Source organism: Lepisosteus oculatus, chromosome 8 (assembly GCF_040954835.1).
Source record: "Lepisosteus oculatus isolate fLepOcu1 chromosome 8, fLepOcu1.hap2, whole genome shotgun sequence".
Classification (NCBI taxonomy): domain Eukaryota; kingdom Metazoa; phylum Chordata; class Actinopteri; order Semionotiformes; family Lepisosteidae; genus Lepisosteus; species Lepisosteus oculatus.
In genome coordinates this window covers 48,504,184-48,529,580 of record NC_090703.1, presented here as the reverse complement: position 1 = coordinate 48,529,580, position 25,397 = coordinate 48,504,184, and the positions used below count along the sequence as shown (strand labels likewise).

The following is a 25,397-nucleotide window of genomic DNA, read 5'->3' as shown; positions in this document are numbered from 1 at the left end:
GAAGTCCTCATTTCCTACCGTTGTCCTGGAAGACACGGCAGGTGCATAAGACTTCATCATAATACCCAAGATGTGCGTTAGCAACAGGCATAGCATGCGTCAGGGTTGGGTGTTGATCGGTGTTCGCGTGCCATGCGGAAAAAGTATCAGAATGGATTATAAATTGTTATTATAAGGTCATATGCAGCCTCTGTGAAGGTGCTATGCAAAATACAAATGGTTGGAAATCTGCATAGCTAGTGGCGTCACAGTAGCTTTCAGGCCAGGCCTTCCTCATTACCCTGGTAATATATGTACGTCCTTGTACAACACTGGGAGGAAATTGATCCCAGGCAGGCGGCCTGTTTTGCCATCTCCTCCTAATTGGCGTTTGGGGCGATAGCGGTGACGTGTCCTTTTTCGGAGGTGTTGCTGGCGCGGCCTGTGATGCGCGCTGGCGTCTGTCGTTGTCGCCTTCGTGAAAAGGCCCGCTGGAGGCAGTTAACCTTTCGGCAAGGGGGAAGAACATGAATTATACGGCCCTCTTTGTGGAGCTGCAATGACGGGAAATTGATTCTAATGAAACTCAGTAGACAGAAGCTTTCAGGCGAGATCTGCAGTGAGCCTGGATTTGACGGGGCCGAATCCATTATTGTGGTTGGGGACTTAATTATTTATAGTTCACTGCTGATGAGGCAGAGCAAGACATGGAGATTTGTTCAGATGCTCTGAACTTTTCTGTATAAGCACGTTTTGCAGTTCTGAAGGCTGTGGTACTAAGGCACACTACAGTCGTGGCAGGCTGTAGTGGTTTAGTACAATACAACTGATTCTACAGCTGTCAGACACTGCATTTACAATGCATTGTCTGATTTCTTACTGTGATTGGCTTGGGGACTGTGCCAGATATATTGTACTCCAGAGATGTTTCTGAGACACCTACACACTAGCAGTTATTTACTCGAGTGCGGGGGAAATTATTACATGATGTAATACTTCACCAAAAAGCAATGTGCCATTAAAGCTGCATTATTTTGTTAAGGCTGTAGATGATTTTGACACATATTTATGATTAGATGCTTATATTGTAGTAACGCGTTACATCTTCAATGGCGTTGAAGTGATCTGATCTAGAAGGGGCCTTAATGCATGGAGGCCCAAAAGCCTGTTGCTGTCTTTTCGGGGCTTAGAACATCTTTTTTTTTTTTTTAAACTGTGAAGTCATTATAACTTGAATTTTAATGCTGTGGAGAGTTAAGTCCATGACCACACTTCTAACATGGAATGCAGCAGCTTAATTTCATTTAAGTACAAAAACCTCGTCAGGTGTCAGTGATGCCCTTATTGCGTCTCTAATTTCGCAGGATAGAACTTTGCGTGTGTGTGTGTGGGGGGGGGTTTAATTAGTGAAATGTCCAAATATTTTTTTATATATAGGTGCATTGACTAAAAAAGAATGAATCCCCCATGAAGGTATCTGGCAGAGTGATTCCGGAGAGTGCCTTCCCCACAGGCAGGGTCCGCTCAGCGCAGAGTTGGGTGTGTGTGTATGTGTGCTTAGCCTTGCTTTCCTGTGATGTATAATTACTCCGGGCGGGTTGGTGTATGGATTGAAGACTTTATTCACTTTCCGTCTCTCGCGCAATCTAATATTGCTTTCAGCAGCTGAGGACGACGCATGAAATCCTCTTGTAGCTCTTGCGTTTCCATGGCTACCGGGAGGAGATCCCTGACCTAATCTGCTATACTTGACATGACTGACTGCTTTTAATTTCTTTCGGCATTGGAAAAATAAAAGTGTCGGCGAGGAGTTGGAACGGTTTCAAAATTTCGTCCTCTACCTTAATTTTTCCTGGGACGAGTTATTCTTAAAGTTGGAAATCACTAGGATCCGTTTTGTTCTCGTTGCAGCCGGGCTGTTTGTTTAGTCGCTTTTGGTCAAGACTTTTTTTTTTTTTTTTTTGCATGTTTAACATCTTTGTTGGCTTATTCATCTCCATGTTTTTTTCCTGTTCGGTTTTTTGGTAGACTTTAGGAGCGCGTTACCTGTGTGGTTCACCTGTGTGGTAAATCCATTTTTGATGTGCTGTACTGCGTAACAGTAGAATAACGGAATCTAAAGCAAAAAGTCTCATGCAGGGACTTTTGGGGAATATTGGCTGAGCACCATGGGTCATCAGCGGAGTACGTTGCTTAACTGCCTGTGGCCTGTTTATCTCTCTCTGTGGCGCACTGCAACAGTTTTTCCAAGTGCCAGCCTGCGAGCCGTTCGTTTATACCCCTGGCTCCGATTTGTTGTTGCCTGGTTTGAGGTCCAGTCCTCTTGGCCTTGAAGGTCACGAGTCTGCTCTGCCTCTCCTTGACCACGAGAAAGCTTTCCTGTTCTGTGCTGACAAATGCAGTCTAGCCTTTCCTTGACAGGGAGCCACTCCCTTCAACTCCGTACTGCATTCTGCACGGCGTAGATTGTGATACCCGATGGTTGGACGAAAGGCTGTGGAGGCACTAGGTGAGGCTACACAGGGTAAAGACTCTTGGGGAGTACGGGTTTATTAGCCGCAGTTCCCTGGGCTCCTATGTGGGTGATGCAACGTGCGCAGTGCGAGGCATGTTTGCCGTTGTGTTGGAGACCGTAATGCCCAGGGATCGCATTATCTGAATGGGTACAGTTTTCAAGAACGGCGAGGATGATCAGCTCCTGCAGAGGCTTCTTTTTTCATTTCCAGCTGAAACTGGGCACTTCTGCGTAGGCCACAAAAAAAAAAAAAAAAAGCTGCTCTGCGTAGAAGGAGCATATATTGTCTAAATCCCGGTGGGCCGAGATCGATCAGTCACCAGTTCAGCCTCATTTCGTTCTGGTATTATGATGGAGAGTGCTTTACAGCCATTGCAATTGCAATTAGCGCCCCTCTGTTTTGTGCGGCCTGCGGGACCTGTGCAGGTATGTGCAGCCTTTGGAAAAGTGTGCTGCAGCTGGTAGAGTCCCAGCCTGCCCATTTGAGTCAGTGTCCTCCCCTGTGAACCGTGACAGTCTTCTTGACCACCCTCGTTCTGCTGCAGACCTGGCAGTGTTACAGCCCTGTAAAGTCAGCAAGTAATAGCTATTATGTTGAAAATATACCTGTTTTGTGAATTAGGTAAGGAAGCCACATGTTTAGGCTGAGTAAGTCAAAACAATAAAATAAAAAATAGTTTGTTTGAGGAAAACAAACCCTTTTAAATAGTCCTGGCACAATTGTTTTGAATGCCTGAAATTTTTTTTTTTTTAGTCTTCAAATTCATTGTCTGACAGCTGCTGTATCAGGTCTAGTGCTTCACTTGTCAGTGCCCCAGGGAGTTGATCCACATAGATTACAAAATTTCAAACTTATTTTTTTTTTGTCAGTACTTAGTACTGTGTAGAATGTGCTATACATAATGTATATAATGTACCCTCTGTCAGTAGGGTCACTGTGAGGTGAAATAGATTGTGTTGTTGTAGCTGATGGCCTACAGTGGTGGTTTCTGTTTGCTGGTTAACAAACTGCTGGTTGATTTGTATAAATGACCTGGCGCGATCCTGTTGAGATTTAGTGTGATTTAGTATTTGGCAGTTCATCTCATTCCTTGCTCGATTTGAATGGAACAGATTATGTTCAAGCAAAGTGAGGGCATATGGTGGTAGTAAGGATACATTGAAAGATCATTTGAAAAGTGAGCCAAAAATTAGAATTAAAGTATTTGAAGGACTTAAGGAATTATTTTATAAGGCTGGGCGGTGACGATGGGGTCTTGGGTGTCTGGATCTCCAGATAACCTCTTGAAACCCAGCACAACATTTCAGATTTGCTTTGAGGTATGCTGCAAGCAGTGTTAAAAAAAACTGGCAGCTGAGGTAGATTTCACCAAGATTTCACTGTGACACTGGAGCGCTGCAATCCTGACCTGTGAAACAACAGGGAGCCCAACTCTCCCGTTAATAAATACCCTTTCTAAGGGTCGCGATGCTACATGAGATGCAAGTGAGACTGTTTGACAAAAGGCAGCTCGCGGGAGCAGTGCGATAGGTAACCAGATAACTCCTTGCCAGTTACGTTGCGCTTTACATACAAGAGAGGACCCACCTCAGTTTCCAGTGGGGAAGGTGGCTATGCCATCCGAGTGACACATGCCAGTGGCCCCCACTTCTCCCAGGTGGAAAAGTGAGAATCTGTCTCACCAGTTGAATTAAGGGGGAGCTTTAGGGATGCCAGACTGTGCAAAGTCTAGACTGGAAATTAGCCAGGACACCGGCTAATTAACACCCCTGCTCTTGTGAACAGCGCCATGAGATCTTGAGCGACAGAATAGCAAGGACCTGGGTTTAATGCCTCATCTGAGGGACAGTACCCCACTGCAGCACAGTGTTCCCTGTTACCATTGTGAGCAACTGGTTTGGCAATTCTGGGACGGAGTGAATGGCGCCACCTACTGGTGTAGTGCGGCACCTCCGCTTTCTGATGCGAAGGTTGGTTATCTCAGCATAACTAGTTTCGTCCTGTGCCTTTGGAATGCGGGATCTGAGCTCGGTTCCTTGAGGAGAGACTGTTGTTAAGACCTGCTTTAACCTGTGCATGTCCATTGTTACCCTTGGCCAGGGGTGACTGGTGAGGTGAAAATACACCACATTGTGGCTTACAGAGAGACCCTGCTGATCTTGTTCTATTGAAGAAGAGGACATACAAAGCTGTGCTATGTGCAAGCCCCTATAACTGCAAACTGTTTAAAGAGTCCTGGGAGTTTAAAATTAAAATGTCTAATTATTGGCTCAGAGCTCAAATAAGAGTCTGATTTTTTTTTAGAAGAAAGGAAGAAGCATGGGCTTCTGTCCCAGCCTCGACTGCGGTGGAAGATAAGTCTTTAGACTGACTCCCAAAGGGATCAAGGTCACAGCCTTAACACACAACAATCAAACAGGCAGGTTTTTTTTTAAACTGTTTTTTTCCCAAGGACTTGCTTTCTTTGGCACTCAAGTCAAGTGCATTCATCTAAAAACAAAAGCAGCTCAATTTCTGTTTGAACTTCCTCTCTACAGAGAAGATAACAGCAGCTCCGTGTTGTGAAACGCGTTTTGGAGTTTTCAGACAAACCTTTTGTTATATTTATAAACTGGGGTGGGGGGTGGGGGTCTCAAACTCAGTTCCTCGAAGGTCCAGGAGTGCCTTCTGCTTTTTGCCCTCCCCAAACTCTTGAGTTGCTTATTTAATAAAATGCAGCATTTTAGCACTTCTGACCAGACTCTTGAGGTGTTTTACAGCAGTACCTGGGGAGCCTGAATGAAGTGAGCGATTTTGAGTCATCAGCTGTAAGAGACAAACATCCTTCACGTGGCTAACAAGGCAATTAGGCTAATTATTTAATAGGAACGAGGGAAGATGTGTTCCATGCTGAGAAGAGAAGGAAAGAAGCGTTTCTGCTGTGGACCCTTCTTCAGGCGTCGCACCTAAACCTTCACTTGTTCCTTTGCAGCCGACGCATGCTGACGCAGCTCCCTGCTGGAACTTAATTATTGAATAGACATCCTGCCCTGAATCATGAACCAGAAGACACCGGGCCCACCTAGGAGCTGTTGGAAAGTCAAAGTCATGTTATGAATGTTAGAAATGTGAGCTGTGCTTTAAGTATGGCGTCGGTGTCGGCACTAAAATGAAAAGGCTGCGCAGAAGCGCCGGAGCCGCAAGATGTAAGCTTATATTAAGTTTCAGCTAAAGAAGGTTTCTTTTCATTTGATAAACGGTCGGATGCAACCTTGGCCCATTTACAAGATGGAAGCAAGAACGTTTTTTCTCATTCTTCTGGCCACTCAGGCCAAATAAACTCTGCAGGTAGAATAAAGAGAGCTTGTGATTTCTTTGTTTCAGGTGCATTGGAGGACTCTGCTCGGCACTCTTACTGGGGTGTACCCGTTTTCTTCTTAAAAGAATAACCTTCGAAAAGTCTGCAAATGATAAACTAGTACTAATCTCACAAGGCCCTTATTTACAGTGCATTCCAGTACTGGATTATTACCGGTAAGGGTCTGCTTTTAACTGCTGTGGAAGATGTCCCATACAGTACTGTATTGCAACGGGTGATGCTTTAGTTAATTTGTATAAAAAAGGGCTTAGTCAATGATATGTTAAATGAGGGTGATATAATGTTATTAAAGCATCTACACATACTGTACATGGTCGTGCTCATCCTAATCCTAAAATTAACTCCATCCTGTATATCCGTGGATCCTTTATTAATTATTACGTAGACACCCATTTGATGGTAACTTAACTGATATTCTGTTAAGTCTTTTATAGAAATTAACTCTACCCTGACAATGTCATGCTCTTCATACTGCAATCTCTGGCACAGTCTGTTGAATACGTAGATGTAAACAAATTGTTCTGTGAGGATGTAAGTCCTGCCTGCCATGCATGCCAAATTAAAAACAGAATTAAGTCTCTTAGCTGGCTTTGAAAGATGGTTAATCCGATGTGTTCCCTTTTTTTCTCCGCCCTTCTCCTTTCTGCAGTTACATACAGTAGTACTTTTTCACCTTCGACAGAGAGTGCATTCCCAGGCCAGCCCCGGTGTACATCTGCACCAGTGCTTTTCTGTCCTGGTCCTGGGAGTCTCTGTGTTTTCTGGTTTCCATCCCAATTGGACTCTTAATCACTAAAGGCTCACAGAACGTCTTGCGTGACTCAGTCATCATTCTTTGATTTCATAAATACTCTGCTGCAGGTGTATTGTTGATAAGGAACTAAGGAACTAGGGAAACAGGTCTCCATCTGCTCTCTCTGGCTTGCCTGTTAAGTGCTTGCTGGCTTATTTTCGTCCCTAAGCAGCTCTTAAAATGTGACCAATTAATGGTGTCCAGACACAGGTGGGAGTGACACTGTGTCTGACAACTCTTCCGAAAAAAGCCGCTCCGTTACATATATTCCTCACACCTGAATGGTGAATGGTGTTTAACTGGGAAACTGGATTAATCAAGATCAAGATTAATTAATTAATAATTCCTTACACTTGTAGAGTGAGTGCTTTACAGGTAATAGGGACTCCCCACCACTACCACCAATGCGCAGCCCCCACCTGGATGTGATGGCCCGTTCTGGCTGCCATTATGCTCACCACACACCAGCTGTCAGAGGGGAGGAAAACGGAGAGAGGAAGCCAGTTCAAAATGGGGATTATTCCCATGATTGGTAAAGGCCAGGGGGAGGGTTGGCCAGGACACGGTGTTTCTCTCTTTGAGAAACTCTCTGGGGTTTTTAATGACCACAGAGAGCCAGGACCTCGGTTTTACGTCTCACCCGAAGGACGGCCCCCTTTTTTCCCCCAATTTTGTTTATTAAATATCACAGCAGAGACATCAATTTTTACACTTTTTAAGAGGATAACAATGAATGTAAGAAAAAGAAATGAAGAATGGAATTAAGGGGAAAAAAGTGAAAGAGGAAAGAAAAAAAACAAACAAACAGGAACAGGTACAGTCGCAGCTATATCGGAGTTTACCATAAAAAGGCATAAAGGTCATAGCATAATTATACATAATGGCTTAGGAGTATATACTGAGCTCCTCTTTTAAACCTAGTGCTCTCAAAGGCTTATCCCACAAATCTTTAAAATGGTCCAGTTCACCTTTTAGGATGAATCTGAACTTTTCCAAAGAGATCAAGTCTCTTATTAGTAATTCCCAGAGGGCTGGAGAGGGAGGCTCGTCACCCACCCACCCACCTGGTCACGATTGCCTTTCTTGCCAGCATCAGAACCAGCTGGACTACTTCCCCGTGGTTCGGCAGCTGAACAGCCAAGACTCCCAAGATGCATGCGAGAGGATGAGGATCTAACTGTCTTACAAAGATCAAAGATATTTTATTACATACCTCCCACTAGAACTTCTGGATATATGTACATTCCCACAGACAGGGGAACAGTGTTCCAACCTGGGTTTTACATTTAGGGACGGCCCCTTTTTAACCAGACACAGAACACAGGATGAGCACCCGCTACTGGTCCCACTAACATCTCTTCCAGCAACAGCCTTGGCTTTCCCAGGAGGTCTCTTATCCAGGTTGTGGGTTGCAGGGTGACGTACAGTAGGTGCTGGCTGCTAGGATTGATGCTAATGTTCGAGAACTAACACTGTGTTCAACAACAAAAGAGCCCACAAAAAGGTCTTAATTGACCAGTGAAGGGTGCACCTAAGAGCTCAGCTGAAACAGAAACCAGAAGACACAGGGGTCCTCCAGGGTTCGGCTTGATAACCACAGGGACCTCAACGTACCGAAGATGCATCAGTGCTCTGATTGTGTTTCTGCCGCTGTCAGAGTGGTGTAACAGGTGTGCTCCTATTCTCCTCCCGCAGGGTCGGTGCACACGAGAGAACTGCAAGTATCTCCACCCACCGCCACACCTGAAGACTCAGCTGGAGATCAACGGGCGCAACAACCTCATCCAGCAGAAGACGGCTGCAGCCATGCTGGCGCAGCAGATGCAGTTCATGCTGCCCGGAGCTCAGCTACAGCCTATAGTAAGCTGGGGTACCGGCTCAGTGCAGCGCTGGAAAGCCGGTCGTTCTTCTGCGAGTGTCATCGCCGTGACCTTCCCGAACGCGAAAGCTTTATCGCCTCTCTCTGACGCCACCTGAAAAAATGCGTCCGCGTCCGTATAATCAGGGGAACAGTTGGTGGTCTTGAATGTCTTGTTGGGACAAGAGGTGGCCTTACCCTCTTAATTGAGCAGGCGCCTAACCTTTCTGCAAGTATTTTGATCAAAGGAAATTGCTCTGTATGTTCTGTATAGCTGTAGCCAGTAATCCATGGCATAGCCTCTTGGGCTGGTATGGTGGATAGCAGGTTACAGCTCTGCAGCCAGGGAGGGGCGAGCTGGCGTAACCACCCCGTGCCCTACAGTGTGGGAAGCCCCAGACTGAGACCTCAAGAAGGCCAGCTTTGACTTTTCTAACACGCCCTGCAACAGCTATTCATGCAAATACATGTGTGTTGATCCCGTGTATACGGAGAGGCTTCAGACAGTGGCTTGCAACTGTATCCTGCTTATTAGTCCTTGACCGCGTCATTAGGCTGCTTTCTTTGCTTTGTCTCGTTATGGCCAGCTGCAATCCGTGATTATTTCTTCACTCAACATGTGCATCACTGTGGCAGCACGGTGGGGAAGGGGTTGGCACGCAATACAGGGGCCCTGGGTTCAATTCCGGTCCAGGGGTGCTCTGTGTGGAGTTTGTATGTTCTGTTTCTCTTGTGTGTTTATGTGAGTTTCCTCCAAGTTCTCCGGTTTCCTCCCACAGTCAAAAAACATTTGGGTGGGTTAACTGGCTTCTGAAGCAACTATTTAATTTTAAGGAGGGGCTGTGATCACCAGTTAGTGGTGCAGGAGAGGCCCTGTTCACCGTGGCTCACCCTCTTGACATTTTCCCTGGCAGGTCCACACCGCTGCTCCACAGCTCTCTCTTGGCTTTTAAGGTGTGGAAGTGTATTCTGTGCGGAGTTTGCTTGTTATGCTAGCGTTCACATGGGCTTTCTCTGGGTTCTCCCTTTTCCCCAAGGTCTCCGAGACACCCCTGCTAGCTTGAACAGTCTCTCTAATTGTGCCCCTGTGTGTAACCTTGTCCTGCGATGGGCTGCTGTCCCCCCCAGGGTGTTGTCCGGCCTTGTGCCCTGTATCCTGGGATGGGCTCCAGGTTGCCGGGCTGCTTAACTAACCCTGACTAAGCGGCTGCATGATAAAGGTTGGATGGTAAACCCCCGTGCTTGTTGCTTTCTTTTTTTAAAGCTTGTAGCTGCTGCATCATCCTTTTTGCAGAGACTGGATGAATGCTAGCCAAAAGTGATCACAATAAGAGTGTTCCTTCTGTTTTTGGCAAAGGCTACGGACTGTATGTTGGATGTAAACGACGCAGCTCAGACATCTTGTGGCTCTTTCCATCTGGCTCACTGCCTGTTTTTTTTTTTTTTTGTTCTTTCACAGACCACGTTTGCTGTGACGCCCTCCCTGGCCACCAGCCCCAGCATGGCCTTCAGCCCGTACCTGAGCCATATGAGCCCTGGGATGGGCCTGATGCCCGAGCTGCTGCCCAACACTCCCGTGCTGGTCTCGGGGAGCCCCACGGTCACCGTGGGGGGCAGCACGGCCGGACAGAAGCACCTGCGCACTGACAAGCTGGAGGTATCCACACTGTCCTCCTCCCTCTCTCTCTGGCCCTGCTCTCCCGCGGCGTTCCGTCCTGTTCGCTCTTCCTCTCTCAGCAATTATCGCTGTCACTCTCAGCCATCACCCCTTTCACAGTGTGAGGCTCCAGGATGCGCACATGTGTTTCTCACTCTCACACGCCCCTGTCTCGCTGCAGACTTGTCTTTTCACTGCAGTTCTTTCTGCGTGCGCTGATGCTCCAGGCACTGCATAGACATCCATCTTCCATCTGTTGGTGGGGGTCACAGCCGTTAAAGCAGTTAAAAGCATATGCAGTTAAAATAAAACATCTAAAATGTAACTTAGCAATATTAAAAAAAGATACTGTGTCACTACTTGCATGCAAAAAATGATCTCAGAATTCAATGCATTATTAATTGACTCTGTAATAAATTAAATAGCCTCTCTTACATTGCTGTCTCTCTGGAATCCATCTTTTTTTTTTCCTTTTTCCTTTATTTTTCTTAACCTTTTTGTCATTTTTTGTCCCTTTTCTATTTATGCGCATGTGATCCAAAACAAAATAATCTAAAAAAAAAATCCTTCTTTCAAAAATGAAAAAGAGTGTTTCTCAGCCTCGTGGTGGCATTGAAATAACATTGCACTAGGGATGGAAGGGTACGGTACGTGTCCCCATCATGGGATAGCACTAGTCTCTTCCTGGCAGCAGGTAGCTCACCAGGGTGCTGTTTTTGCCTGAACCGCTTTTGGGATGTGTAAAGAGCTTACATCACTTGATTTTGGTTAATACTTCCCCTGGGCACGGATACATTTTTTTCAGTTCTGAACGAGCATCCATTGGGACAGTGTGCTCCTGACATTGCAGTGGGCCTGAGAAAACACCTTTTGGTGGTTGTACTATAAACTCAAGACAGTCCAATTTCGTTACTTACATGACTTTATTTTTGTGGCAAATCTTCTTTAATGCTTCACCGAGCTACAGTCTGGTAGCAAATTGGCACAGCTGCTTTCTTTTGTTGGTTTTTCATTGGGGACAGTAGTACTCTTCAGGTACCCTGTGTGGTGTGCATTCATAACCTTTGTGTGGAAAATAGCCCCTGCTTTTTAAAGCCTTCAGCAACATGTACTAAACACTGGTGATAAATGCTCAGAAGCATATCTGTGTTGCTGTGGAGTGATTTGGACCCTGCATGTGTACTTTGAATCCTGCATACATGTGTTTCGGCCCTTGCGTGCATGTGGTCTGTGTGTGTGCTTAGGGCAGTGTGTGTCCACACTTGTGTTTTGGGCCTTGTGTGTACCTGCATCTGTGCGTGTGTGTTTCGGGCCACGCAGTGCACGCGTGTGTGTTTTGGGCCTTCCGTGCGTGCGCACGTGTGTGTTTTGGGCTTTGTATGCGTGTGTGTCTGTGCGTGTGTTTCGGGCTTGTGCGCGCGCGTGTGTGTGCTTCGGGCCTTGCGTGCAAGTGGTCTATCGGTGTGCTTAGGGCCTTGTGTGTCCACAAGTGTTTCTCGGGCCTTGTGTGTACCTGCATCTGTGCGTGTGTGATTCGGGCCACACAATGCACGCGTGTGTGTTGTGGGCCTTCCGTGCGCGTGTCTGTGTGTTGTGGGCCTTCCGTGCGCGCGTGCATGTGTGTTTTGGGCTTGTGCGCGTGTCTGTGTGTTGTGGGCCTTCCGTGCGCGCGTGCACGTGTGTTTTGGGATTGTGCGCGTGTCTGTGTGCTTCGGGCCTTGTGTGCATGTGCGTGTGTGTGTGTATTGGCCCCTGTGCCGCCCTGTCTCCATGCTGACCGCGCCTGCTGCCACCGCAGGTGTGCCGGGAGTTTCAGCGGGGGAACTGCACGCGGGGCGAGAACGACTGCCGCTACGCCCACCCCATCGAGGCCGCCATGATCGACGGCAGCGAGAACTCGGTCACCGTCTGCATGGACTACATCAAGGGCCGCTGCTCCCGGGAGAAGTGCAAGTACTTCCACCCCCCCGCCCACCTGCAGGCCAAGATCAAGGCCGCGCAGCACCAGGCCAGCCAGACCGCCGCCGCTGCCGCCATGGTGAGAGCCTCCCCAAGCCCTGGCGCCGCGGCCCGGCAAAGGGAGGGGTTACAGCTTCTCCTGTGCCAGTTGTACCCACTTTACCCGTGAAAGCACCCCCCCACACACACACACACACACACTTCAAATAGATCGTTTCTCCCCTCCTTCACTCTCCCTCTTCTATTGTCTTTGTTGTTGTTTTTTTATTTTGTTGTCAACTTCCTGTCTTGCAGAGGCCCCCTTCCTGTCTTGGGCATCTCTCTTTCCAAGACAGGTCGACACTGGTGTTTATCTTTTTTTTCGTCCTTTAATGATAGTAAAAAAAAAAGTGGGTATTTAAGTGCAGCTGAGAGCTGCGCAGGGTGTGTAGTTGGGATAGTCAGGGCGATCTGAGAATTTTTCTAACATCACTTGCGCTTGTGTTTGGCTGGAAAAAGAGCTGCGTGGTTGTATCTGTAAGCTGCAGCGTTTTTTGTACGTAAGCTCAGCCCCTCGCTTTCGACACTTCTCCACTGGGCAATGTGATAGTCCTCTTCCTCTTGTGTATAAAGACCCAGTGGCATTGCCAGCTAATGTTGGGGGGAAAAAAGAGTCGCTGCTGCTGCCTTCTCCAGCTCCTTGCCTCCAGACTCTTCCATTCTGAGACGTGTGACTCTGACCGGCCTGCTCGTGTGACAGTGCTGCACGTCTCCAGTCCTCAGGGGGCCACAATCCAGGATACATGACCAATGTTTTGATAATAAATCTCCCAGGTGGTTTGGAAGCGCAGGCCGATAGGAGGGAGAGGGGGGTGGTCATAGCTCTGTCACGTTTACTTTTTGTCCCATTTAAAGAAAATGAGAAATATTCAGTGACAGTTGTTCACCACTGACCCCGGACTCTTCCCGTTGATGTCTGGCACTGTCGTCCTTCTCAGGAGAAACCCTAGAGGCTCGATAAGGAAGGACGCCTGACTGGGGCAATGCTGTGAGCCACAGGTTGTCAGCAAAATAACAAATGCCATTCCTGCTGGTGGTGTCATGTCTTATTAACGATCCCCGTCAGATATTACAGCCAATTAGGTCCCATTGTCTTTTCTGAAGTGCATGATGTTAAGTATTAATCTGCGATTTGCCAGTATCTTTTTTTTTTTTGCAGTTTGTTTTTTTTTTTCTTTCCAAATCTTCTGCATCCTGGCTTTTATAAAGCATGTTAAATAATACATAAGGTCCTGGAAGGGCTGTGCGAGGGCTTTGTCTTCCCTGCCATTCTTAAATAATGGCAGATCTCTGACGTTGCAGTGTCACGCCATCCGCAGTGTTGTCGCAGGATGTGAGAAATTAGGCCTAGCAAGGGAAGGCGTGGAGCTTGATACCACAAATGGGTGGCAGTGATGCTACCTCATGCATTAATCAGGCAGAGTGAAGTGGAGGTAGACATCCTTCTGTAGTGTTACACTGGGCAACTGATGAGGCTTTTCGTCCCCTTTCAGTTAGATAAACATCTCCTATAGCTGGAAAATGTTAAACAATAATCAGCTGGAATTTATTGTGTTTTTACCGAACATGGAAGTGTTTGTCTGCTTTTTTCGGAGTAAAGAAAAGTTTACAAAGGTTACAAACAACAGAAGGCCATTGAGTGTGTTTGGTTCGATAATGTTACTTCATAGAAACATTACCAACAGGTTTAGAAATGTAAGTTGTTTTCTGCACCCGAGAATGCTGTATTTAACACAAATATTTCTTATGTTGAGGAGCTACATTTAGCTGGAATTTCCAGACATGGCACAGTCCGTTTTCCCGCTCACTTCAAAGCAGAGACCCTACTGAAGTGCATGGTGTCAGTTGGAGCCAGTGTACATAAGTATTTCATTCCCTGGTCGTTTCTTCAGATCTTACACGAATGCACTTTTTTTCTAGTTTCGTTCTCGGTTCCAAAAAATGAGCAAGAGGTGTTTGGGTTAAAAGTGAATAACATGGTGGATTTTGAAATTAAACAAAGCCATAAATCGTGACACTCCACAGCGCTGCCAATCCTCTGGTTTGCTCTAATGGCTGTATTTACCTGCCTTCCTTTAGGGTTTCTCCCTGGGGGTTTGCTTACTCATCATGCTGTAATTTATTTTGATTTGATTTTGTTTTGTTTAAAATAGTAACCACCTTCATGTTGTTTAATACATTTTTGTGTTTTTTCCCCCCCTCCCTCCTTCCTTGTCCTCTTCACCTTCCCCACAATGCATTGCTCTCCCTCCGACGCACCTCTGCTTGCTGTTTCTGTTAATATGCTTGAACCCCATTGGCTCATTGCCATCATGTGCTCGCTGCCTGCTAACCCAGACCCAGCCAGCTGCTCGACCCCTGAAGCGAACCCTGCAGCCGACCTATGACCTGGTACTTTGACCTTTCACCTTCTTGCTTTGCATGTATCTGTGTGTAGTTTGCATACCAGGCTCATTGTGTGTTGTGACCTATTTATTGCCATCTCACCCTGTTAGGACACTGCTTGTTTTTCCCCAGAATCCTTTGTGGTTGTTGCCATAGTTGGTATCCCATCTTTTTAAGCTTGCCAAGATATTTTGGATCCATGAAAGAAATATACAGTATATATTCGTTTTCTAATAATTGTTTTTTGAAGAAATCATCCAGAAAAGATTTACATAAGATTTCAAAGAGTTACTTAAATATAAATAATGTAATAACATAGGTGAAACTGAAATCCCCATTGACTCATCTGGCCTGTTTAGTTGCTAGTAGCTAATTGTTCTGAGGATCTCATGCAGTTATTTCTTAAAAGAACCCAGGTATTAGCTGGTCTGGTAGCTGCTTTCACTCCCCTACAACTGTTCATGGAAAAAAATGCCTCTTTAAAGCAGCCACTGACCATCTGGGACATGTAAACCTAACCTGTTTCCAAAGCTTAATTAGGGTCTGATTTTATTTCTTAAAACAGTTGTTTTTTTCATATCCTTATATATACAGCCAGAGTGGATGCGGTTTTATTTTTTGTGTTATTTTTTGCCATTTTTGTAGTTGAAATCAAATAGTTCGTGTGAACTTTCGGGCTCAGATATAAATTCACAAGCAAACATTTTCAAGGAGAAACATTTATTATGTTTGGTATTGTCTGTTCTTACTAGACTGCTAGCAGACGGGAGCTACAGGTGAAAATTTCAGACCCGTGTTGCAGGTGGTTTAGATGAGACATTATGATTAATATTTTTGCATGGAAAAAATGTTTTATAATATTTTTCTAGCGAATCCTAGTTGACGAAATCTGAAAACAGTTGAAATTTAACGTTTAAGTGTTCCACCAACAGGTGTGAAGTGAAAAGGACTCTTCCTCTTTCGATTAAGCATTTTAATGAGGAAGCTTGTTTACAGCCTTAGTCTGTGCACACAACTCCCTCCTGTGGGCTTAGAAGCTTAGGACTTGCAGTACTTTTTCACCAGCTGACTTTCAGCTGTTGTATTAGATATGACTGCTAAAAGGCCTGGGGCCTTGTTATTCTTGTGAGCAAGTTCATTTGTTACAGATTGAGCTGAAGGGTGTGTTCACATACCCTCCAAGGAGAAAGCCAGGCCAGCAAAAGAAAGTCATTGCAAGGCTGAAAACACAGCCTCAATTTATTCTGAAATATATTTAAATTATATGTAAGAGAAAGAAGAATTACAAGGAATCTGTTAAGTGTTTCTTGCAAGGTAATCATTTTAGGCTGTTAAAATATGAATTTCCTACATGCCAGATTAATTTTCTCTCAATGACAGTAAAATATGGGCTCTTCCATATGTTACCTGGAGCAATATTTGTTCCTGAAATGTCTAGTATATTCGATTCCTTGTTAAATGACTTTTCGAAGGACCTGCACTGCTTGAGGCTTGCTTTTAGATGTTGATACTTGCAAGTTTTGAGTAGCTTAAATATTTTTAGCCTTTTCTAAAACGTATTATATGTGTCATGAGTAATTTGCACCTATTTTTAATGAATGTTCTGGGGAGCTTAAGCAAAGACATCTTGTTGGTACTTATTTCTAGCTTTTAAGAAGGCTAAATAGTAGGGAAAACAGTCACTAAACAGTCTTAAGGTTTTACACTGTCCAGATTGTAGCTGAAATGAGTAAGTTATGCTTCTGCTCTGCAGTTACATAAGATGTTAGCACCAGCTGTTGTATTAGCTACATTACAGACACAAAAGTTTAAAGCGATTTGGTCACATCCCGATAATTTGCCGTTCCGAGTGGCACTGTGGCTGTGCTGTAACCCTGTGTCCGTGTCTGTGTGGAGTTAGCTGGCCTGTCTCTCACTTCTCTGCCTCTCACAGCTGGCTCTGTCTCCCCCCGCCCACAGGCCCTGCCCCCCGGGGCCCTCCAGCCAATACCAAAGAGGCCCGCGCTCGAGAAAACCAACGGTGCCACCACTGTCTTCAACCCCAGCATGTTCCATTACCAGCAGGCTCTGGCCAACATGCAGCTGCAGCAGCCAGCCTTCATCCCCACAGGTGAGTGAGGAGCAGGGAGCCCCGCGCCGCACCGAATCCTGCTCGCCTCCGGCCCCCTCCGTCTTCCTGCATCCCCGCTTTCCCTGGCTCCTCCTTCATTGCCCGCCAGACAAGGAGCGCTGGCCACCCGGTTTCCCCTCCTTTTTCGTTTTTGGTGTCGTAGACCGCGTGAAACAGGGATGCCAAACTCCGTCCCAGGAGAGAGCCTACAGTGCCTCCGAGCTTCTGTTCCGTTCGCGCTCTCGTTTGCCTAAGCGGTCCGATGTCCCGCAGTTCAGGTCAATCTTGAAAATCGGGATCTTCTGATCTGAATCTCCCAATATTTTTTTTTTAACCAAATAAAAAATACCCTCCGCACGCCTTACTGATCAGGTTGGTCATTTAATCTAGAGCTCACCATTGAGTTCGAAGACCCTGATCAAATGAAAGAACCGCGGTCTGGACTAAACATGCATTAGTACACTGTTTTCATTTCAATATCCCATCATAAGGATATTGGCCCTACAGGCTGCTGATAGGCACAGTATGTTGCAATAGATGTTTTGTTGAATTTGTTGCTAGTGTGCAGCTTGTGTTTTCTTCATAGTAACAGTGTTTTGCATGAACGGAATGTTGTTTGGATATGGGTTTTTTAGCCTAAAAGTTTCTAAATGACTGGGCTTTTATATCGCTTCACTGAATCACTGCTGAAAACATCCATCTTGTAAAGAGGGTGCTGTCAGTTTCACATACGCTATAGAGCTTCTTGCTAAACCAGTTCAGTATTAGACAGTATTCCCCGTCTTCCTGCTGCAGTTAAACTGCTCAAGAATAATTTGCTTAAAATAATCGGCAAATCCACAAGAATTCAAGAATTAATAGAAGTATAAAATATTTGATAGTATAGTCATTCTGTAATTGGTAAGATTTAGACTTCCTGAGGTCTTTAGATTTAGATGGAGTGTCAAGAGCAAAGAGTGTCCTGAATGCTGTACACAGAGGCTTGAGTGAAGGGAAGTCATCTAGACAGACTGTACTGGGAGCTCGTATTCACTGGCTCTGCAGCCTAGTTTGTAAACTTGAGCTTATGCCCTTCCCGGAAAAAGGAGCAGGTAGGTACGGTGTTGGGATGCAGGGTAATCTGGGAAAGAGAGAGTATCACTGAGTAACATTGTCTGATCTAGAAATCACACTCTCTGCATGCACTCTGGGTATGGTCTGACCTTCATCTGGCTGCTGTCATAGAAATGGTGTACAGGGACACAGACCCCTAGCACTGCCACACTGATGATGATGATGATGATGATAATGGGTTGCTTGCTCACTTTAATTTTAAACACGCTGAAAATGCTGGAAGTGAAGACTTAGCTGAATGCTGAATTAGCTGAATTTCTCTGTATTTCTGTACGGGTGATGTAACAGTATGTTTTTTACCTGTGCATTATATTAGTTTAAAAATTATTCCCCTTTTATTGAAATGAGCTGTCCCAAGGGAATGTGCAGATGCTAAAAAACGGGACATACGTGCTCCGTACCTCTAACTGCGTCACCCCTTTTGCTGCAGCCTTGGGGTGAACGCGGATGTACGAGACCTTCACAGTCTGCCGTAGCTGTTCTTTAATCCAGCCACCCAGAGCCTGAGCACGTGTAGCTAACAGACCCCAGAGCAGCCGTGACCGAAGACCGGTCTGTGCCTTTGACAGCAGCCTTTAGACTCTGTGTTCTTGTTTGGGAGGGGGGGGGTTGTATTGTTGTTGCTTACACTACTTTAGACTCACTAACCAATATATTTTTGTTTTGTTTTTTTGTTTTTTGTCCTTTTGAAATCCATCTTTCCCGCCTTACTGCATGATGTTGCAGGCTCTGTTCTGTGCATGACTCCCACTGGAGGCGTTGGTAGGTTCCCTTCTTCAAAGTCTCCAGCAGAGATCGCTGGGCTGTAGCTGGGTGCAGAGGTGGTGAGAGGCTGTTGCTTGCTCATAGCTAGGGCCAGGTCTAGGTAAAGTGTTATGCAGAATGCAGTCCATCACATTGCAGAGTATAGATGGAGCCAGGGCTTCCGTTACTCTGATCAGTCGACAATCGGGACCTTGCTTTTATGGATAACTCTACAGGAATGGATTAAAATGTATCTTGAAACACCTGTAAATCCTGAGGGACATAATCAATTTTCTAAAAACTACATAGTGAAAATTCAGAACAGAACACAGCTTACTGTTCTTTCCAGTAGGATAAATAAAAAATCCTCACAAAACCAAATGATACCGAGCAGTAGTTACAGCAATGCCCAGCTGTAGAAGCCCTACAGCTCAGCATGGCCCAGATACAGTCCTGCTGATCCTCTGTCTGTCTTTGCACACTTGTACAGTGCACCTCGTGCCCTGTGTGTGTGCTACTGAGTGTGTATTGCTCTGTGTGCCTGTGTAGGGGATGGGCCTGGTGTGCATACTGCTAGCCATCACGTGATCGCCTCCTGATTCACATGTACAGTGTACAAAACAGTCTTCCTAAACTGCTGCCTGACAGAGGCCTTCCTGTTCTTGCTGCAGTTTGGCACTGCCTTAAAAATCATGTCCTCTCGCTCCTCCTTTCAGAGCTCAGCTTGTGGGGGAAAAAAAAAACCCTCCCACGTGTCCCTTTTTCGGGGCGGGGGGGGAAAAAAATTAGCAAGGAGACGAGGTCTTTCACAAGCGAACTAACGCCCTCTCTCTTTATTCGAAGACTCGCAGCCACCAGCAAGGATGTGCCCAAGTTTGTGTAACAAATTCTACCCCCAAATTAAGCAGCTTAGACGAACACGAGGGTTTGAGCTGCAGCTTGAAGGTTTCAAAACTTTAACTCTTGAGAACAGTTAAAGATTTGTCCTGTGCAAATCAGATCACACAAGGAAGTCTTTGAGGCCTATAATGTGCCACGGTGGGCTTTGTGGAATTCAGCTTTCAGTTTGTTTTGGCCTGGTCCTTGCAGTGCCTTGTGCTTGGACGGCCCCTCAGGGTGTGTTTGCAGGAAGGAAGACTTGGTGTGTAGGCTGTATTGCTCCCCTCCACCTCAGCCTAGGGCTACTCAGATCCTCAGATCCCCAGTGCAGTGAGCGCCACAGGCAGAGGTGGGACTAGACGCCCAGCCGCTCCCTGTCAGTGCCAGGATTAACTGGTGAGGGGCAACTCGCCAGGTTCTCTGTTTGCACTGTTGGCAGGCGACAGAGGAGCCCCACCCCACCCCACTAAAAAAAAAACCCCACCGGTCGGCAGTACTCCCTCGGGCAGAGGGGGCAGCCGGGTTACCCTCTCTGGGCTCGGAACGAGGCTTGGTCCCTTACGGGCAAAGAGAAGAAAAGGAAAAAAAAGTTGCCATTTCAGTGCCGACAGCAGTGGCCTCTGGGAGTGTTTCAGTTTCCCCCAGCCAGCCCGCGAATGTGTCGAGAGCTGAGAGCAGTTCTCTCAGTGCCACCACGGACCCTGCCCGACTGTGCAGACGATTGTCTGTTGTGTAGACACTGCGTGGGCGTGCCATGCATGGTCTCACCCCGTTGTGCCATGTGCTTTGTAAACGCCTCATACAAAACCCCGAGCTGAGTCTGAGAGGTGGAACGTCTAGTCTGTCACGAGCCAAGGCTGCTGTAAGGTGTGGTGTGTGATGTGTGTCTGTGGTGGTATGTTGCTACTATTGGGGGTATTTTTAAGATGGGCATTAACCTCTGTGGGCAATACATTACAGAGGGAATGGCCATCGTATCATATAGACAGAGGGTAGTGATGTTGTAATGTAAGGGACATTTGCGTTCAAAAGATTAACTACAAATTAAGGCGGGGTCCTCCCGTGCTGGTTAAGATGGTTTCTGTGAGATGAAACAGATTGGGTCATAACTGTTCTATTTAAAAAATATGAATATTGTATCATCAAGGGCCATCAATGTAATTTTTACGTATTTTAACTTGCCAAGTTTCATTTGAGAAGTTTACGATGCTAACCAATGTTCAAATTTCTCCACATAGATCATTTATTTTTTTTATAAAAAGAAATTCCCGGATATACTACTTTTGCGTTCAAAGCCAAAAGAAAGCTGTTTTGATAACGCAAAAGACTTGTGGAGGCAGAAGGGCACTGCTCATATGCTGTATGTACTAATGGAGCGAACAATAAAGTGCCCGTAACGCTCATCATGAGAAATGGGACCTGGATGTCCTCTTCAGAAACTTCAACCAGCATCAGAGACCCTGGCCGACAGGCGACGGTCAGCGTCCAGTGGCTCGTGATCAGCTGACCTCGACCACAGTCTGTAACATCAGGCTAGACCAAGGGCTGCCAACACGCACTGTCTGGGGCCTCGGAGAGGAACAGTGTTGTTCACTAGCCTCCTTTCCTTACAAAACCTTCATCCCCCCCTCAGCCAGGATGATGGCTTTATCTGTCCGTGTTTTTGTGATACAAAACGACATTATTTTCCCCCTTTTTTTAGTTCTGTTTTTAATTCCTCCATTGGGTTATTTTGGGATTTTGCAACCATCCAAACTAAACTAAATACCTAACTTTCAGATGTACATCATTATTGTGTGCTAATGTACTAAATGGTTTCAGTTCCTTTCTTATTATGATTGTAATCCGCTTTTCCCTTTTTTCTCTTTGTGTTTTTTTTTGCCTTTTTTATTTTGGTGGCTCTGTTCTGTTTGGTTTTTATGTTCATTTTGCATGCCTGTGCCCTTCGTTAAACCATCATGGCGGTGTCACGTGACTTGTCGCTGCCAATCCTGCCACGCCTCCTCCTCCCGCACCCCACGCGTTGCCATGGTTACCATAACGCTCCACCCCTCCTGTCTCTCGCTCCCATGGTTCCCTTCTGAAAGTTCCCATGATGCACGGTGCTACGCCTTCCACTGTTACGTCGGCAACAACACCTGTCACGAGTGTCCCTTTCGCTGACACTGCTGCAGCCAATCAGGTTTGCCCTTTCATATGGCTTTGTTAGCGTAGAGCATTGTCTGTCTGTCTGTCCTGTCTGCTGTGTTAGATGCTGTCAGAAAGGTAGAAGCAGCAGGCGCTTCTTCACATCCAAGGTGAAATGAAAGCCATTAAGACTCGGCACTGCCTCCTCGGTCTTTCTGCTGTTTTAATTCGGACTCCCTTCTGTCTAATAATTCCCCAGATAACTTGCACAAAATTTAACACATTCACGTGGAGACTCTTACTACCAATGATAAGGTTTCACTGCAAAGCTTATTCCTGTTGAGATTTCCCTCGTCTCATGCCTGTATTATAGCATACGTGACGGTGAAAGCGACTCTTCCTTGTTTTCAAGATTTTGTGATTCCGGCATTAGGTATCTTAAATTGCCGTCTCTCTCAAGCTGAGATGGCTTGCTTGCAGGATGCTCGGGTTTCCTGGACCACGTGCAGTACCACTTCATACCTGCTAGATGTCGCTGTTGCGTTGCTGCTCTCCCACTATTTTAACGGCAATAGTGGAGGTGACTGGTCTGTGGTATTTCAATCAGTGCCTTCACTCCATCTCCAAGAAGCGCTTGCTGAAGTTACCATTGTTTGCTTGTGTGGAAGAAACTGAAGTACATGTGTTCTTATGAATGCAATGTAATGAAAAAGTAACTTAATAGAACAATGTGATTGAAATTATTATTTTATCTTGATGTTTGAATGCCTTATTCTTGTCTATTTACAATAAGCATTGCCATTGTATATCTTTAAATTATTTCTTTAGAGAACCTCATTTTAATATGAAGTCTTTTTCACTGTAGATTTCCCAATTATCTGTAGATGAACTGAATAGCAACATGTTTGTTTCACAGATGTAACCATTGCCAATAGAACAGTAAGTTATATTTTATATCAATAATAAATTGTTGAATTGGAGTGTATTCCCTGCAAGGCTGTCTCATGACAGGGCTGTGATGTCTTGGTCTGTATTAGCTCAGGGACTGATTGTAAATTCAATCGGAAAAGCCAGATTTAAAAATAAATACCTAATCGGCAACAAAAGAATGCATCATGCATCAGATTTCTTTTTCGTTTTAATGAGATTTGGATGAAAACACGATTTGTAACTTTTACATTTAAATTAAACAGCTGAATCCGGATCTAAAAAAATCAACCGTCTTAATTAACAATTTCTTTTGAGAAATTCAGCAGTGATTTGTTGTTCAGAAAGTGCGACCCTAGTTTAATTATTCCATTATTCTCCTCTCAATTTGCTGTTATATTTGGCTTCTCTCTTATACAGCAACACTCTCTTGTCATTAGACTGCCGCCAAGAGAATCCCTCTGGGTGAAAATGTTACAACTGCTTCAACCTCAGAGATTATTCTGCCTGTGACTAGATTTCTTCCTGGAATGTGTTGCTTTGCTCTGCAAAGAGGGTATTTGGGAGGGGGCATGTGCTTTTTGAATTGCTTGCTATGATGTTTGACACCCTTTTCCCCTTTGGAATGTTCTCGGCTTGCCTGCCTGCCCTTTGCCTCGTCTCCTCTCCTGCAGACGTGTGGAGCAGGTGCCCCCTTTACAGACCTGCAGGAGCTGTGTCAGTCGCAGCACCTTCAGACACGCATGAGGAGTACATCTGTGGGCCTGCGTGTCTGACACGAGCGTTGAGCAACAAAGCAACATTAAAAAAACAAAAACATGTAATCGTTGCGTATGACCACGCAGTGCTCCGTTACTCTCTCAGTGGAATGTTAACCGTTCCACGCTACCCGTGTGTTTTTGGATTTTCATTATGGACCCCCTGGTATGAACACACAACATGTACAGGAGAGGCATTAAACATGCAGCAATTGCTGCGGGCTCCAGTTCTCATTTCGTGCCGTGTTAATGCCCTCCAATGTTGTAGCTGAGATTGAATGCCCCGTCGAGCATGAGAACGGTTCGAGGTCACAAACCCGATTGTATGAAACGTGTCTCTTGATATTGATGTGCATGTGCCCCAAGACTGGCAGGGGCCCAAGCCTTGAGCAGTTCAAAACATCATAGACGCAAACAGCCTGTCGGATTTAAATGGGATCACCGACTTTTCCCTTGTTTGAAACCCGCTTTGTGCACTGTCCCAGTCGCCCAGTGTCTAGCCGTAGCTCACAGTCACGCTAGCCTTGTGTAAGACGCAAGAGCAATCTGGCCTGTACTCCGGAGGTCGCCTCGCCTAACCCCTGCCCCCCGGTGTCTTTCCAGTAGACCCCCCCGAGGTTCTGAGTGGCAGCGTGATGGACCTCCAGTGCGTTTCCATGGAAGCCCAGCCCAGCCCACTCCCCAAGCTCGTGCCAGTGGGCCCCACCGCCGTCTCCACAGTAAGCCTGGTCCAGCCCTCATGTTAGTCGGAGCCGCCCACTGGTACGGTAGTGCAAACCCACCCTGTAGTCTCACCGCTGAGCAGACACGTTTCCCTCACCAAGCGGACCTGAATGTTAGCAAAGGAAGCCAGCGACAGAGGAGACGGGAAGACTGGACCTTGTACTGTGCACAGAAAAGAAAGAGACTGTTGCTTTTTAAGAGCATTATTATACGTGGGTGGTTTTTAAACGTGCTGTATCTATTAGTTTTGATTTTTAAAAAAAAAAGTGTTATTATGTTATGTTTACATTGAAAGTACGTTTTGTTTCATGGTAAAAAAAAATCCAAACATGTATAGGTATATATACTAGAGATGGGGCCGATGAGTGTGGCCAATCCATTTGGTATTGAACTGATTGGAAAGGGAAAACAATGTAGATATATAGGATGCACAGGTGAATCACGAGGAGCACACTTAGCACCTAAACAGCATATATTTCTTAGTGTCCACGGAGTTCATTTGAGATAGTCATCACCAAAAAGCTCCCAGTGATCAAATCCAGCGTGCGTCTCACTACTGTCTCCTCAAGTGCTTTATCACTAGTGATGTGGGTGCAGGCCACCACCTGAGATCAACACCCCCTGCCCTGCTCTGGCGATCGTTTCCGTGACGCCGCGTCGTGAGGGGGGTGGCTTCGGCAGGGGCCCTGTGCTGCTCGCGGGATGTCTGCGCTGGCCTGTTAATGAGCCGCCTGCCCCCCTCCGTGCTGCCGCAGGGCCTGGCCTGGGGAGGTGGGTGCAGGGAGCAGTGGTCCGGTGTCGCGTCTTGGGAGGGGGCGATGCTTCGAGCTAGCCTTCTGTCCAGAAGGGTGGCTTGTTGTCACCCGACCAGGGTTGTAGGAGTAAAAGCCCAGCCTTAACCACACATGTGATTGGGCGCAGCTGATAGTCGAGGGTTTCTCTGCTGCGCAAACCGTATGTCTGTATATTCTAGCGTTGGGACTCGAAAGACGAGGACTTCTGCTCACTCGCTGCCTGCGTGTTGGTCTCGCACTCTCTCGCATTCGCTCGAACGCGTATCGCTAACGCACGGGTCCAGCTTGGTGTCTCATCTCTGGTTTATTATAGAACAAGGGTTCCCCTCACCTACCTATTAGAAGAAAAAAAAAACTACAGAAAAGGCAAATGGCTTTGAAATAAAAAGGCATCATGCCTTTCGATTCTCTCATGGATCAAAACATTTCTGCAGACTAGCAGATCAGCTCCCTTCTGGTGCTGGACATGGAGAGAATCCCAAACTATGAAAAAGGTCCCGTTTGAGAAGAACGGTCCCACGAGTGATATTACGATTTTGTCGGCTTTTTCTTTGCCCTTCTTCCTTCAGCACCAGTCACCGTTTAAACCTGTGGACACGAAACAATGTGGGTAAAAGCACTGTACACGTTCTTTGAGTGTGCCAACACTCAAACATGTGCCGTTTGAGCAGAAGCCCT

At 46.1% G+C, this 25,397-nt stretch overlaps 1 protein-coding gene across 11 annotated transcripts in view; it reads left to right on the top strand.

Annotated features, from left to right (window-relative positions):
• Positions 1-23,896, top strand: part of mbnl3 (muscleblind-like splicing regulator 3) — a 46,071-nt gene extending 22,175 nt beyond the window's left edge. For 5 of the 11 annotated variants that reach the window (XM_015351632.2, XM_069193677.1, XM_069193676.1 and 2 more), the window contains exons 3-11: positions 8,342-8,506; positions 9,964-10,161; positions 11,960-12,199; positions 14,497-14,550; positions 16,504-16,654; positions 18,494-18,529; positions 21,478-21,572; positions 22,383-22,456; positions 23,806-23,896. In XM_015351632.2, the coding sequence (XP_015207118.1) occupies positions 8,342-8,506; positions 9,964-10,161; positions 11,960-12,199; positions 14,497-14,550; positions 16,504-16,654; positions 18,494-18,529; positions 21,478-21,572; positions 22,383-22,439 (996 nt within the window). In that variant the 3' untranslated portion in view covers positions 22,440-22,456; positions 23,806-23,896. The remainder of the gene's footprint in view (positions 1-8,341; positions 8,507-9,963; positions 10,162-11,959; positions 12,200-14,496; positions 14,551-16,503; positions 16,655-18,493; positions 18,530-21,477; positions 21,573-22,382; positions 22,457-23,805) is intronic. The other 6 variants (XM_015351635.2, XM_006632874.3, XM_006632875.3 and 3 more) reach the window with 6 other exon arrangements.
• The last annotated feature ends 1,501 nt before the right edge of the window (positions 23,897-25,397 follow it).